This window comes from Panthera tigris, chromosome F3 (genome assembly GCF_018350195.1).
Source record: "Panthera tigris isolate Pti1 chromosome F3, P.tigris_Pti1_mat1.1, whole genome shotgun sequence".
NCBI classification, from domain to species: domain Eukaryota; kingdom Metazoa; phylum Chordata; class Mammalia; order Carnivora; family Felidae; genus Panthera; species Panthera tigris.
The window spans coordinates 69567926-69584421 of record NC_056678.1 but is presented as its reverse complement, the minus strand read 5'-3'; the positions used below and the strand labels follow the sequence as shown (position 1 = coordinate 69584421).

The window sequence follows — 16496 nt, the reverse complement described above, 5'->3', positions numbered from 1 at the left end:
TGGCATGCATGTGGCAGGTGGCCCCTCTGTGACCCCAGGGTAAGAGGGTGGTGTGGGAGGGGAGGCTGATGGGGCAGGACAAGCGCTTCTGGAGAGTTCCGTGTGCTGCACTAAACAGCTCAGCTTTCTCCCCCGCAGGGCAGGGAGGTTTGTAGCCAGGGAGGAACAGGTGTTGCCCAAGGAGAAGCTACATAAAAATATTTGTCTTATAGGTTGTAAGTTCCTAGAGGGCATGGCTCCCAGTTGGGAGCAAGATTTAGAACAGTAATGCTGAGGCCTCTAGAAACATGTTCACCCTGATGATGTCTTGCTCAGATTGCAAGAGGGAAGTGTAATCAGAATCACCCTTAACCAGGAACCAGAATGTCTGGGCCCAGTTCCTCCTATGTCACCAACCAGGTGCCTCTCTGGGCATAGTTTCCTCATCTGCAATATGAAAGGGTGGAGCACCTCTAACGGCCCTCCTAACCCCAATTCATTCCCTATGAATCTAAGAACCCCGTGCCCACACCTCAGCCTCCAAGGAGTACTTATCACAGAGCCAGGCAGGCATGGGAAGGTTCAGCCACGCTTGCTGGGCAGCACACATGGGGAAGGCAGAGCCAGCAGCCACTGATTGACCCAACCGTAGCAGGAGTAGGGGAGAGTGAGGGCTGCCAGAGGAGAGGCAGCCTGCTGGCTTGTTCAAGTAGGGCAAGGGATTGGGGTGGAGGGGAAGTGAGCTACCCAAACAGCTTCCTCCCAAACCAGCTCCAGGCCCAGGGTTGGGCATTTCACAAAAAGGCCCAAGAAGCTTTGTGAACATTTCCTGTCCCGCCCAAGCCCCTTTCCTGGCACTGACAGCCCAACTCAGGGTTACCACACTGCTCACCTGTGAAGCAATCTTCCCGCGAGAGCTGACTATCCGGCCAGGGGCTGCCTATAAATGTTGGACACACAGGGTGCTGTCAAACCCCGTTGTGTGGCTCCTTGGCAGGTAAGTGAGCCATCAGCTTCCACAGGCAGGAGCCTGCTTGCCAACTCTTTCTTTACTCCCCCCCCACCCACCCACCCATCTTCTTTCCAAGGCCTCTTCCTGGAAGCCCTCCTCGATTAATCAAAATTTCCTCACATTTTCTTGGCTCATATTCTGCTGGAGCCTCTTGTCCTCAACTGCACTGCTTTTTGGCATTTTCCAGATATTCTAAAACCATCCCTTCCATGTGTGGGGCAGCATCTTCTCTCAAATCACCTGGAGCCATTCTTTCTTTTACTTCTGTGTTTCCCCTTCTGTTCCTATGGGCAGCCTGTGGGAGGTGTCAGGGAAGCTCAGCAGCCTTTTCTTCTAAGCACCTGAACCCCTGCATCTCCACTTTACAGACAAGAGTGCAGGAAGATGGCGGACCAGCTGTCACAGATGGAATGCAGCATTGAGACCATCATCAACATCTTCCACCAGTACTCTGTGCGGCTGGGGCACCCGGACAAACTCAACCAGAAAGAAATGAAACAGCTGGTGAAAAAAGAGCTGCCGAACTTCCTCAAGGTAGGCTGTGCTCCTCGTGGGCCTGACGCAGCCTGGAGACAGTCTGGGCCAAGGATGGAGGATGGGGTGCAGTCTGCAATGGTCAAGGAGGAAAGTCTAGCTCCTTCAGCCCAGCCTCCCTGTCACCAGAGTTACTCCAAGTTAGACAGCAGACAGAGTCGAGCAAGACTGACTTACAGATGTGTGCTGTGTGCAGGGCCCTGTCCTGGGCAGAGTCACATAGTGGTGAACACACAGCAAAGATGTTGGCCAGTAAAGAGCACAGGAAAATCCAATGCCAGTAAGTCCCCCAAAGAAAATAAGAGAGCATGCTATGGGTGGCGTGGGCTGGGTGGGAAAAGCTGACTATTTGGGTGGACAGGAAGAGCCCCTCCAAGGAGGTGATTTGAGCTGACACCTGAACTGAGGAGGGAAGCAACTGAGGACGACCCTTGGCAGGAGCTGGGCAGACACCAAACCTCAGCTGTTGTCAGAATGCAAGGGCTGAGGGGCCTTTCTAACCTAAGAGTCCGTGGAAACACAGACACTACATGTAGGAAGCACCCAGTGAGCAGTGGCAGGCACAAAGCACTCAGTAACATGTTCATTTATTCCCTGATCTGAAAATAACAGGCAATTCTAGGAAAAAAAAGGATTAGTTCCACTTGATCTTTCAGTTTCTTTATAAGATCAGGGACTTGGGGTACAGAGACCTGGACCAAGAAGGGTGAAAAGCCTGAGTTCCAGCCTCAGTTCTATTCCTAGAGCCAGTGGCAGCCTTCCCTGAAGCCTCGCCCCACTTCAGTAGTCAGTAGTGGGGATGCTGACACTGGGTCAAGGTGCATAAGACACTGGGAAGAAGGGTGCCAGGTCAGGATAAACAAGAAACAATATAGCCAAGAGTTCATGGGGTGAGGGTCTCCTCAGTGTGATTCCTATGCCTGCCCCACCACCCACCTCCTTCGTACTCTGCCAGAAGCAGAGTGGTAGTCCAGGAGGAGAAGCTGGGACCCAGCCAAGCAGCTGCTCCAGAGTGAGTGCTCTGGCCAGGCATGGGAGAAGGGCAGAAAGAGGGCTGTGTGGGAGCACTGCAGGAGTGGGAAGGGCCTGGGAACAGAGCTGGGCACCCGCAGGGTCCCAGGAGGGGACTTGGCTAAGCTACCCCAGCCAGTGGGTGGGACCAACTGAAGCTCTCTTCTGCCCTGCCTGGACCCTCCCTTGCCCTGGCTACTTCATCGCACCCTGTGGGGTCAATGGAGAGCCAACACTGCCCTCTGTCCCCACCTTGCTTTCCTCAGGGGTTTCCCTACTATGCAGGTTAAAATGCAGATGCATGTCCCAAATGAGTGACCTAGAGAGGGAAGGGAGGGGAAAGGGGAGGGAGCAGGATGGACAGGTGGAGGGACAGGGCTCATTTCCACTCTGCGGCTCCCAACCCTACTCAATCTGCAAAAACCAGCTGTCCTTTTCTAAGTCAGTTTCCTCAAGTCTTCCTCAAAGAAGAGACCAAGTCCACCTGCTAGACTTGTTATAAAGACCAATGAGGTGACATTTCTGTACGTACTAATTGTGTGACCTCAAGCAAGTCACTTGACCTCAGTTCTTCTGTAAAATGGAGAGAATTGTAGTGCCCAGGTTGTATGCAGACTAAATCAGAACGTGTCCAAAGCGTGCTCAGCATCTGCTACCCTGTGGGCATCAGTCCATGGTCATTTTCAATTTTATAACTGAGGCCCAGGGGCCAGGCTTCCCTGTAGCTTTGCCTAGGGTCATTTGCTGAGCTCCCTGTCCCTAACGCTGGCCACACCCAGCCCTGACTGCCATGTCTCCCCCACCCACAGAAGCAGAAGAAAAATGACAATGCCATAAACAAGATCATGGAGGACCTGGACACAAATGGAGACAAGGAGCTGAACTTCGAGGAGTTCTCCATCCTGGTGGGCAGGCTGACGGTAGCCTCCCATGAGGAAATGCATAAGAATGCCCCTGAAGGAGAAGGCCACAGCCATGGGCCAGGCTTTGGGGAAGGTGGCCAGAGCCACTGCCATAGCCACGGTGGCCACGGCCATAGCCATGGTGGCCATGGCCACAGCCACTAATCAGGAGACCAGGACACCCTTCCCCCACCCAACCAGGGTCACAGGGTGGCCATGCCAAACTGCCTTAGCTGGGGGACTGGGAACAGGGAGCAAAATAAAGTCTTCCTCCAAGCCAGCGCTCTGCGTGCTTCTTCCAACTCCCCCTTCCCAACCTATCCTTCTGAGGGCCTGGGTGTTACAGCCTATCTTTCTGGGGCCCTGCCCCTTAACTGGGGCTCAACCCCTTCATTTGGTAATAACAGAGTGAGAAATCATGATAATGTGGGTCTGTTCTGAGCCCCTTGGGCTCACTGCCCTATTTCCTCACCTCTAACCTCAGGCCCCATGACTCAGTCCCAGTCACCCCACTCCAGCTCAAGACTTCCCTGTACTGCCTGTCAAATTGGCCCTTGTCTCCATAGAAAACAAAAGGGGGTATCCCTTCCCCTCAACATGCCAGCCACCCCCTACCCAGCCCTGTCTGCCTCCTTCCCCCAGTACTGTCCAACATCTTCCACAACCATCTGTCTCCTAAGAGAAACTTATTTCTCTGGAAGTTGTCCAGAGGTGTACCTAGGAGCCATATCTGGGGAGGAATACTGTATTGGGTGTATTTACCCACAAATTAGGTTTTGAATCAATCCATGGGAGCAAATCAGTGTCTCTTCATAGACCTAGCATCCTCATCATGGATGGGCACTGAGGCAGGTGCAGGCATGGATGAGAGTAGGGGAGTCTGGCCCCGTGCCCACCCAGTCCCAAAAGGATGGAGAGAGGGAACTCCTGCCTGCTTATTGGAAGAATGAGTTCCAATCATGGCGCTGCAGCTATAAGGCTTAACCACCACCATGAGGAAGCTGGACTCTGGGTCCAGGGAGCCAATTGGGCCTGAGGATTTTGATTCTAAGCCTTAAGGCTCCCTTTGGTGACTGAGGCTCCTGCAGTCCCTGGTTAGTGGCTGAGAGTCCAGCCCAGCAGGGCATTTGTTTCCAGACACAAACACAGCAACCGGGCTTGGCTCGCAGCTTCCCCACGAAGCAGCCTCCATGCCCAACCTCTCATTTCAGAGACTTCCAGATGACTCCTCTGACACCTGTGGCCTGAGTGCTTCACCATGAAGTCCCTTTCCCAGGTTACCACCAGGCTGGGGTTGGCCTTCTGAAAACCAGAGCCCATATCAGGGTGTGTGCCCTGTCCTGTCCTTCCAGCAGAGAGAACGCTCCAAGAGATCTAGGATTTGGAGAGCTGGAAAGAGATTGGCAGTCATCTATCTCCAAAAATGAAAGGAGTGAGACAGAGAGTGGAGAAGAGACCAATCGAAGGCCATAAAGTGGTGGAGCTGGTCAAAATAGTGCAGAAGGGAAAAGGCCTTGAACCCCATCTTTTCCTTGGGCTAGATGTCCCAGCTTCTTCCACACTGCTGAGCATGGGGACACTTGCAGTTTAGGTTCCATCTTCCCACACTGCGTGGCTGTGGCCAGTTCCCAGGCTGTCTGCAGTGGACTGTGCATGTTTCTGCCTTAAGGGCCCAGGGGCCTCTGCTATGGGCACAGGGATTTAATGGCTCCCACTTGAGGGAGTTTCCAGGGATTGCTCCAGGCTGTGAGCTTGGGAAGCAGAGTTGTTTTTGCTTTGTTTTTGTTTTCGTTTTTAGATTATTTTTTTTAAAGAATTTTTTTAGCGTTTATTTATTTTTGAGACAGAGAGAGACAGAGCATGAACGGGAGAGGGTCAGAGAGAGAGGGAGACACAGACTCTGAAACAGGCTCCAGCCTCTGAGCAGTCAGCAGAGAGCCCAGAGCGGGGCTCAAACTCACGGAGTGCGAGATCGTGACCTGAGCCGAAGTCGGACGCTTAACCGACTGAGCCACCCAGGCGCCCCTATTTATTTATTTTTTGAGAGAGTGCAAGCAGGGGAGGGGCAGAGAGACAGGGAGAGAGAGAATCCCAAGCAGACTCCACACTGTCTTCACAGAGTCCAATGCAGAGATCAATCCCACCAACTGTGAGATCGTGACCTGAGCTGAAATCAAGAGTTGGACACTTAACTGACAGAGCCACCCAGGCACCCCAGAGAGCAGAATTTAGAAGCCCCCAGTCCCTTCCCTGCCTGACTTAAGGAGCCAACAGCTCAGGAAACACCTCTGACAGCCCTTCTCCCTGACCCTCATGTCCAGGGAGGGGTCACCTTCTGGATGCAGCTTGCTAGGGGAAAGAGAACCAGGGATATGGGAGGCCTGGGGATACCCCAGGTAGAGCAAGTGACCCCACACCCTCTACCGACCCTCGCTTTTCACAATGTGCCCTAAATATTTGTGACTCTGCCTCGCCACTAGACTGGGCCAAGTGTCTGCTTACCTCTGCTCTTGTAGGTGGTGTGGAGAAAAGAAGAAGGGGGTGGTGGCATTAAAACTGGCAGATGGAAAGCTTCTGGATATCATCACAGAGTCTCACACTGGAAGGTAGAGGGCAGCAAGCCCACCACCCCCAAAGCTTTATCTGTTGCACACTAGAAGCTTCCATTTGCAAAAAAAAAAAAGGGATTTGTCTTGAAAAAAGCTTGAAAATTGTTGCTTAAACCCAACCTTCCCCACCCCCATGCTTGATTGATTCTCCCCAACATCCCTAACAAGTGGCGATTTGGCCTAAACTCCGCCAGGTAAAGGAGCATCCTAATGTGGCACCTAGAAGGTTCTTCATCACACCAAGCTAAAATCTGTCTTCTGTGCCTGCTGGGCATTAATCCTAGTTTCCCTCCCACATCCTTAGGGACACAGAATAAATCAAACCCCCTCCATCCATACAGCCACCCACCCACTCTTTCAAAGTATTTTCCGTAAGTGATATCCAAGCTTTCTCCAGCCTCTGCACCTTTACACCAGGAATGCTCTCACCACCCTGGTGTCTCTGGCAAATCTCTTAGGATCTGTAAAGGCCCAGAGCCTGTCACTGCCTTCATGAAGATGTCCCTGACAACCATTTCTGCAAACATATAAGACCTTACCCCTCATACCATTGCACTTCTCATACAGACTTGTAACCCCTTATCAAGTGTGATGATAGTCCTAAAGGCAGAAATTATGGCTGATTTGCCCCAAATCCCCAGGTGCTGGAATGAGCATTACAGATTAACAAGTGAAGGTAGAGGTCCTAGGACCCTGTGGAGCTAGAGGGGTTGCTGGAGAGGGCAACTGAGGGGCAAGCATGTCGGGGGCAGAGCTTCATAGATGCCAAGAATTCTCCCCTTCCCTTCTCTCTCCACTAGCTCAGTCTGAGAGTGGGGCATGGTTTTAGACCCCAGGAGAAAGTTTAACAGTAAGCCACTTTTACAGAGCCCTGTGGGGTTTTCCTTAAACATATTTTAAGAGAGTAATAAAGGTAATTTAGCCTCTTCCATCCCATTAGCCCCTTCCATTCCAAAAAGCTGACTCCGTAAATGATCCTAAAAGTTGTATGGAACTACGAAAGACCACAAATAGTCAAAGTAATCTTGAGAAAGAAGAACAAAGCTAGGGCATGTGCGTGGCTCAGTCAGTTAAGTGTCCAACTTCAGCACAGATCATGATGTCTTGGTTCCTGAGTTCAAGCCCCGCATTGGCCTCTGTGCTGCTGGTGCAGAGCCTGGAACCTGCTTCAGATTCTGTGTCTCCCTCCCTCCCTGCCCCTCCCCTGTTAGTTCTCTGCATATCTCTCTCTCTCTCTCTCTCTCTCTCTCTCTCTCTCATAAGTAAAACACTAAAAAGAAGAAGAAGGACAAGAAGAAGGAGGAGGAGGAGGAGGAGAGGAGGAATAAAAAAGCTGGAAGCTGGAGGTATCACAATCCCAGATTTCAGGTTATACTACAAAGTTTTAGTAATCCAAACAGTGTGGTACTGGCACAAAAATAGACATGTAGGGGCACCTGGCTGGTTCAGTTGGTTAAGACTTCAAGTGAGGTCATGGTCTCATGGTTCATGAGATCGAGCCCCACATTGGGCTCTCTGCTGTCAGTGCAGAGCCTGCTTCAGATTCTCTGTCTCCCTCTCTCTCTGCCCCTCCCCACTCTCAAAAATAAATAAACATTAAAAAAAATAGACACATAGATCCGTGTAACAGGGTAAAGAGCCCAGAAATAAACCCATGATTATATGGTCAGTTAATCTATGACAAAGGAGGAAACATATACAATGGGGGAAGAATAGTATGTTCAACAAATGGTGCTAAAGAAACTGGAAAGCCACATGCAAAAGGGTTAAGTTTTTCTAACTTTCTTAATACCATACACAGAAATAAACTCAAAATGGATTAAAGACCCAAATGGGGCACCTAAAACCATAAAATTCCTAAAACACAGGCAGTAAACTCTTGGACATTGACCTTAGCAATATTTTTCTGGATATGTCTCCCCAGGCAAGGGAAACAAAAACAAAAATAAGCTATCGAGAATTCATCAAACTAAAAAGGTTTTGCACAGTGAAGGAAACAACCAACAAAACAAAGGCAACCTACTGAATGATAGAAGATATTTGCAAATTATATATCTGATAAAGGATTAATATCTAAAATATATTACATAACTTATACAACTCAACACCAAAAACAAACAAACAGTTGAATTAAAAAATGGGGCAAGGACCTGAACAGAAATTTTTCCAAAGAAGACATACAGGTGGCCAACAGATGGCCATGAAAAAATGCTCAACATCACTCATTATTGGGGAAATGCAAATAAAAACCACAATTAGATACCACCTCATCTGTCAGAATGGCTATTATCAAGAAGGAAAAAAAATAAGAATGTTGGTGAGGATGTGAAGAAAAGGGACCTTTGTGAGCTGTTGATGGGAATGTAGATCAGTGCAGCCACTGTGAAGAACAGTACGGAATTCCCTTAAAAATTAAAAATAGAAGTGATTCCACTTCTGTGTATTTACCTGAAAAATACAAAAACACTAATTCGAAAAGATATACTCACCCCTATGTTTATTGCAGCATTATTTACAATAGACAAGGTATGGAAGCAGCCCAAGTGTCCATCAGTAGTTGAATGGATAAAGATGTGTTGTGTACACAAGATTGAATATTAGCCATAAAAATGAATGAAATCTTGCCATTCGTAACAACATGGATGAACCCAGGGAATTATGCTAAGTGAAATAAGTCAGACAAAGACAAATACCATATGATTTCATATATATATGGAATCTAAAAAACAAAGCAAACAAATAAAACCCAAAAAAAACATAAACAGACTCAAATACAGAGAACAAATTTGAGGTTGCCAGAGGGGAGAATGAGTCAGGGGGATGGGCAAAACAGGCGAAGAGAAATAAGAGGTGCGAATTTCTGGTAATTCGCAAAATAAATAAGTCACAGGGATACAAACTATAGCACAGTGTTGTGTGTTGACCCACGGTAAGCACACTCACCATGATGAGCACTGGGTAACAGCACTATGTTGTATGCCTGAAACTAATAGAATATTATACATCAACTAGACTTCAACTAAAAATTAAAAATTGAAAAGCTAGTCCTGTTGAGAAGAGAGGAACCAGCTTCCTGCCTCAGGCCAAGGTTCAGATTCCCACCCCACATGAGAATCACACCTCTGTGATTAAGGAGTCCTTTTGGGAAATGAGAACTTTTGGGGTTTCCCCACCTCATGGTGACTAAAGAACAGAGAGCCTGTCATGAGATGCCTGCCCCCTGGTTCCTGTAAGAGGGAGTTGCTCTCCTTAGCAGTAGAACCTGAACTTCTGGGTGTTTTTCTGGGAGGGATGAGAAAGAGAAGCACCTTAAGCTGCCCAGATGCTTAATAGTGCTCTGAATGTATTCTGGGGCCTGGGTGGCGTGGTATGTTTTAGATTTGGGGGAAGAGGTGAGTTCTGTTACCATTCACCTGTTTGTCCATTCATTCATTCACTCAACACACATTGACGGGGGGCGGGGGGAGACATGGGAAATAAAGCCTTGCCTGTGATTAAGAAGCCCCCAGGCCTATAGGACAAATAAGATAGCTCCTTGAAGGATTTTAATATGGGAAATAAAAGGCCAGAGGATAAAGTTTGGTAGGGCTATGAGGTGAGCATGCTGTCCTTCAGTGGGAGCTGGAGGGCAAATGTGAGAACTCCGTCAAGGCTGCAGACAACCCTGAACAAACGTGTGGGTGCTCAGAACAAGGAGGATGTGTGTGTGAAGGCCTGGAAGTGGGTAGATGTGGAGTCTGATCAGGCACGAAGAGCCCTGGGGGTGGGAGAGGGGAGGTGGGAGAGGCATAGGGGAGCAGGCCAGGTTCTAGGCCTGGAGCTTGCACTGTCAGCAAGAGAAGGGAGGGTTTTAGAAAGGGATGTGATCTAACCATACTTTAAAGTCTCTCCGTGGCTTATGGGATGGATTTGGGGTGGTAATGAGCAGGCAGGCCCCAAGCCGGTGGGGAGGCTGCTGGATAGTCCAGTGGGAGTTAAAGAGAACCCAAGGTGGAACTTCTCAGAGAAGATGAATCCAGCAGGGATTTCGAGTTCCCAGGTCCCAGCTCAGCCAGGGCAGACATGTCCCCCAAGCCCTACAGGATAAAGAAGATGATTCTGTGCTGTTTCCCAAGACCTTACCAGGAAGAAAGGCCTCAGCTTTCAGCAGCCTGGTGAGGCAATCTTACACAACCCTGACACAAACTCTGCTCTGAGGTAAACTCCAGAATTCCACCCTCCCCCTCCCCGAAGTTGCTGTAGAGAGCCCTGTGTCATGGATTTTGACATTCCAATTACCAAAGTGACAGCAGAGCTGAAACACATGGTTGCTCAAGTCCTGATGCCTCTTGGGGCTCGGGCCTGGACAATCCCCATACCCCAAGGCTCCAGTTGACTCCATTGTCTGATGGAACCCCAACCCCTGTCTGCAGAGATCCCCCACATACAGGAGACAGGGAATGTGAGCACTAGGGAGGGCCAGCTGGCCCCTCCCTGTGGACGCCCCCACATTTTCCCCTTCTGCTGTGAGCTCTCCTGTTTTTACCCATGTACCAGAATTGTCGTATGCAGATCAGTGATAAAGGGGATTGTGGCCAAAGCCTGAGGCAGCAGCATGGGGCCCAGTTCCAATCCATCCTTCCTGTCCTCCTCTTCTTGGGGCTGCACTCTCCTTCTCCAACCAGTCTACGTTCTCTCTCTGAGTCTTTTCCTCAAATGCTGCTTTCTGCCCTCCTGGTCTCAGTGGTGAAGTGTAGTGCCAAGTAGCTGGGGTGTTTCCAGGAATGGCAATGCCTTTAAGAGTAATTCAGGGTCATTTCTAGCCAGGGATGACACCTTCAAAGCAGAACACACTCAGCTTCGGAGGCACCTGCTAATAGTGGAAATAGAAAATCACAAGGAGCTGAGGGTCTTGAGCCTGAAAAAGAGAAGCAGGGGGGAGGAGTGGGGTCATGGCAACAGCCTTCAAATAATGCTGAGGACCAGGGAGAGGAGTTGACCCCACAGTAAGACCTCCACATCCCTCTGAGATGAGGCCCATCTGCCAGGAAGTCCCGTCCTCCCCACCACAACCAAAAGCATCTCACTTGCATTTTGGATCAGCTGCTCATTCCCTCAGAAATGAGAACACTAGAAAACACTGACTTGATTCCACTAAACCAACATTCATCGATTATTCATTGATTCATCAGCCAGGCATTAAGGAGCAACCACTTGTGGACACCGTCCCAGGTGCCTGGTGGTCAGAGCAGATGAGTTCCTGCGCTGGTGAGTTTACATCTAGGAAAGAGTCAGACAGTAAACAAGCCAAGAAATAAATAATAGATCATTTCAGGGGTGATAAGCTCCACAAGGAAAATGAAAGAGGGAGATGTGATGGAGCGCTGCGTGGGGCGGAGAACCAGGCAGGGCCTCTCTGGGGCAGCAATGATGGAAATGAGACCAGATGACAAGGACTGGAAAGCTTCCAGCATGTTTTAATCAGGTGAGTGACACGATGCAATTTGTGTGTGGAGGGGGGGATGGGGTCTAGACTAGAAGCACAGGACCAGGTAGGAGGCTTTTGCACTGAGCCTGATCCCCATACCAAATACTACATTAGGTCCCTGCCCTCGAGGAGCCCTTGGTCTGATGGGAGCAACAAACACCCAAATAGAAATTTTCAATATCATGGTATAGGCAAAAGAAAAGTGCAGGTGGGTGATAACCACAAGGCACCCTGGGAGCACAGCGGAGCTACCTTTTGTCTGCCTTCTCAGCTTGGGTGGAGGTGGGGAGAGAGAGAAGGAAGGCTGAGGAAAGCTTCAGCAGATTAATGCCCAGGTGAGTGTTGGAAGGGCAAGAGTTGGGCTTCTGCGTGCCCAGCACTGCGTTAGGTAATCAGAGAAATGAGAGAAGCATAGTCTAGTTTGCTTTCTTTTGACTTGGATGACTTTTTATCCTGGCAAAGTTAAAATGATGAGTCCTAGTCATTCTCGCACCGGGGGGCTCCTGGAAGCCATCTCATTGACTTCGGATCTTTTCCTGACTTCCAAAGTCCCGACACGCACTTTGGCTTGCCTTGCCTTGCAGTGTGCCAGCAGCACGGCTGAGATATCTTTCCAAAGGGCAAGGTGTTGCACCCAAAACAGTGGCGTTGGTGTCCCCCATAGAATAATAACACCTTTGGCCAGGCACTCTGTCAGACCAATCATGATGGGCAGGCAAACCCCAGAGTTCCCATGAAATCTACTCTGGATGGGAAAGTGGAAACATGTGAGGGATGTGAAAGGCTGAGCTCCCCAGTGGGTGTGACATTTGGGTTGGGTCTTAGTGGGTAAGCAAGAGATCTAAATCTCAGTGATCTGGTGCAGAGATCTGATGAATCTTAAAGGGACGAGAGGGCACTTCAGAAAAAGAGGACAATAGTACAGTGGGTGCAGAATCTGAGAAGTCTGTAAGTTCATGGGGAAACTGGAGAACATTCTGGAATGGCTGGAGACCAGGACTCAGAGTGGTGGGCAGGAGTTGATGTCTCCATGCTGGAGACGACAGGTCCAGTCTCTGTGGTCCTATGGTTCTAACAGTCCTCGTGTCCGTCCATTTGTTTCATGATGCCTGCCATTGTCAGGGGACAAGTCTGCTGCATTTTCATCTAGTCCAAATTGCACTTTTCAGGAGGGAAGGCTGAGGCTCACACAAGGGAGGCTACTTAAACTCACAAAGCCAAGGAGCAGTAGAGCTGGGAGGTTAACCAGGCACATTTGATTCCAGGCAGAGGGTGCCTTTCACTGCCCTCAGGTGCCTCTGGCTGATGAATTTTTACCAAGTGTGAGGGCCCTAAAAATATCTCTAAATAGGATTTAAGTTCAAGTGGCAATTCAGTTGGCTATTTTGAAACAATCATGGCTGGTGAATATTTCCACAACAGCAAATATGCTGGGGTTTGTTCTCATTGGTTGGTTGTTGTTTTCTACCATATTCTGCTAGGACTCTCCATCCCAGATGTGCTCTGGTTTGGGGAACAACAGCCTGGTCTTGTTTCCAGGCCTTCAGTGCTTAACTGCCCTTGGTTACTTGTCCAACACTGGTCAACTTTATCCTAAAAATAACTTCAATCTTTGCTTGGGCTTAAAATAAACGGCATCCGTTGTGGCTGCAGCAGCAAGTGGCTGACCAGCTATTACTTTCTACAAGAGTTAGTATCTTCCTGTTAATGCTAATGGCTGTTGGATGCTTGCTTGGCATCAGGAGCTGCACTGAGTGCTCCACACAGTGTCTGGTCCTCACACCAACTCTGGAAGAGAGGGACCAGTGTTATCCCCACTTTACTGATGGAGAAACTGGGACTTAGAGATTTTGAGTGACTTGTTCAAGGTCTCACAGTAAGTGGTAAAACTAGGGTCTGAACCCAGAACTATAACCCCAACCCTTTCACTCTTGGCCACTACCCTTTAGTGACCAAGAACTCCCTTCCTTCTGACCCTTCTAGATCCCACTCAAAGTTCTCCTCCATCCAATCAAAGTATCCAAAACATTAAAACTGGATGACACTTGAGTGTTTACCTAGTCTAAACTCTTTAAAATGAATTTCTTGAACTCCTTTGAATTCTCCAAAAATGAAGAAAACAGTGGTCCAGAGAGGCAAGGTGCTTTGCCCACTGGGGTCACCCAGTGAGTAAGGGCCTTCCTCGAATGTCTCCCCATTCTCATTTAGTGATGGAACCCTTCCAGGCTTGGGCCCTTCCAAGACCCCCTTCTCTGGGTCCCAAGTCCCTTCCTCTTCTGCCAAACCCACTTCACCCTGCCTCAGCTGTACCACAGATCCACATCCCACAGAAGCAGCAGTTTCCTCAGGGAGGTGCCCCTGCAAACCTCCAACCTCAGCCTCAGTGGTCAGGACTCGTCATTTCCTAGATGCTGTCCTCAATCCCAGCTTCCTTTGCATCACCTCCACAGGGCTTTCCACTGAATGAACTGAAAGACAGACCCACCCCCTCCCCCAACAGAAAGCTCCCATTCTTGCTTCACATATCTGTCATGCCTGGGTTCCAGAAATGACCTTATCTTTCTCAAATTTTGTCACGAAGTCTACCCCTCTGGCCTGTTCTTCTGGCTGAAGAGCCAGGAGGAGCTGGAGGGTCTGCCAGAGCCCAAGGCTGTGCCCTGGATGCTGCATCTGTGGTGTCTTATTCTGCTCAGGCTGCTAGGGAGAAATGCTATAGACTGGTGGCTTCAACAACAGACACTTGTTTCTCACCATTCATCAGGCTAGAAGCCAACATGGTTGGTCATGGGCTCTCCTCCTGGCTTGCAGACAGCACCTTCTGCTGTGTGTTCACACTGCCTTCCCCTTTTCTTATAAGGGCACTAATCCTTACATGAGAGCCCCACCCTCATGACCTGGTCTAAATCTAGTAACTTCCCAAAGGCTCCATCTCCAAATACCATCACACTGAGGGGCACACAAACATTTATCCCACAACATGTACGTATTCTGACATCCAACTGAATGGAGTGTGATCCAAAGGGGCACCCCATCTTCCCCAGACCAGACTTGGCACAAGACAGAGATTTAGGGCAGAGACACCCCCAATTACTTCTGAATCAGACTGAATGCACTTCCCACCAGGGAACACCGACCCTGTCCCTTAGGGGCCATGCTCCTTCTTCTTTCTTCTGGGACCATTTAGAAGGAATCAAACCAATAACCATACTGATTTCAATACGTTCATTCATGTAAGAGATATTCATGAAACCCTACCATGTACCAGGCACAGTGCTACAGCACCTGCTCTCAAACACCCTAGTCCTCTGGAGGAGATGGACATTTAACAACAATCACAGCAGTGGATGCAGAATCACAACAGGAGAGAAGAGCACAGATGGAGAGCGGCCTAGTCCTAGAACCTGGCCTTGGACCACACTAAGGAGGGAGCCCGGCCCAGGGAAGCGTTCCCTCACATTGCCCTGTGTTGGATAAAGCTAACCCTCTTCTCCATAATCTTGTGTCCCTTGTGCTCCCAACACCTTCCTGCCCCCTACCCAACCCCTTGAGAGAAGCAAGGAAAGGTTCATGTAATTTCTGCATCATTTTCCTCCTTCCAAAATCCTACCACAAATATCGTGTCCAAGGATCCTCCTCACGATCGCTAACTGACCCCAACACCCAAGGCTGGACCACTCTCCTGTTCTCCACAACACCCTGTGCTTACTTCTGTTGAAACAAATATGACACCATGTGAGTATTTCTGTTGCTCAGGTTCTCCCCTGACAAAGACTTTGTCTCTCATCTCTGTACCCTCAGCATCCAGCACATGTCTCAGGGAAAAACCTTTGGAGTAACCCTTGATTTCTCATTTCCAACCTTCAAATGTTTGCAGAGTCTGACTACCCCGCACCACCAGCATGCCTTTCACCTTAGTGCATCTTTCACCTCATCTTTCAAATGGGCTAAGGCTGCACTTCCAACATGATCACCATGAGCTACATGTGACCATTGGCCACAGGAGCAGTGATTGCCAGCATGAGGCCTGCTGGATTTCAAAGGCTTAGGGAAAAAAAAGAAAAGAATGAAAAATATCTCAATAACTTCTGTCGAGGTGATACTTTTTTTGTTGTATTGGGTTTTCAAAATTCATTGTTAAAATTAATTTCCTCTTTATTTTCACCTTTTTAAATGTGACCACAGGTAAACTTAAAATCACAACCTTGGCCCACAATGTATTCCTACTGGCCAGCACTACTCCAGAGAATCACTTCTCACTGTTCTCCTTGCTTCCTCTCTGATCTGACCCCTACAGTTCCTTCTCCACAAAGGCAGCCAGAATGAACCTTTTGAAGTGTAAATGAAATCATCTCACCCCCTTGCTCAAAACTACCCAGTGGCTCCTTAGCACACTTAAGATCCCAAGTCCGCACTACGGTCTGTGGGCCCTGCTCCCTGCTTCCGGCCAGCACACACCACATGCCACTCCTCATCCCAGTTCCTGCACATTGCCTTTCGTGCTGGCTTTTGAGCAGATCGAGCATGTGTCCACCTCAGGGCCTTGGCCTCCCTGTACCAGGAGCTCTTGGCCCAGATATTTTCAAGCTGCTCCCCTTCCTTTCTGGGATATCTGCCCAAATGCACTCCTATCAAGCCAGCATACCCCTCCTTCTCTTTCCACCCCAACCTTATTTCCTTCTTTAGCTTTCTTCATATCCCTTATCACTACCTACCACTGTATCGTATGGTGTACTTTTATTTTTTTGTCTATTTGTTTGTTTTATATCCCTCTCCAATAGAACACAAACCCCAGGTGGACAGGGTTTTGTGTCTTTGGTCTCTGGCTAGATATTCAGTGAATATTTGTTGAATGAATGAACAAATGAACAAACAGATAAGGGCGTCTCAAGGGTCCAAATGAGGTCTGTCAGAATCACAGGGACGAGGTGTGATCCAGTTTGGAGACCGTGAGCATGGAAAGAAAGAAAGTGCACACTGTTAAG

General features: G+C 49.0%; 1 protein-coding gene across 1 annotated transcript; it reads left to right on the top strand.

Annotated features, from left to right (window-relative positions):
• The first annotated feature begins 866 nt into the window (after window positions 1-866).
• S100A9 (S100 calcium binding protein A9) lies at window positions 867-3718 on the top strand. The gene is made up of 3 exons (XM_007087971.3): window positions 867-976; window positions 1360-1525; window positions 3346-3718. Exons 2-3 carry the CDS (start codon window positions 1376-1378, stop codon window positions 3601-3603), a joined length of 408 nt encoding a protein of 135 aa, XP_007088033.2. The 5' UTR covers window positions 867-976; window positions 1360-1375; the 3' UTR covers window positions 3604-3718.
• The last annotated feature ends 12778 nt before the right edge of the window (window positions 3719-16496 follow it).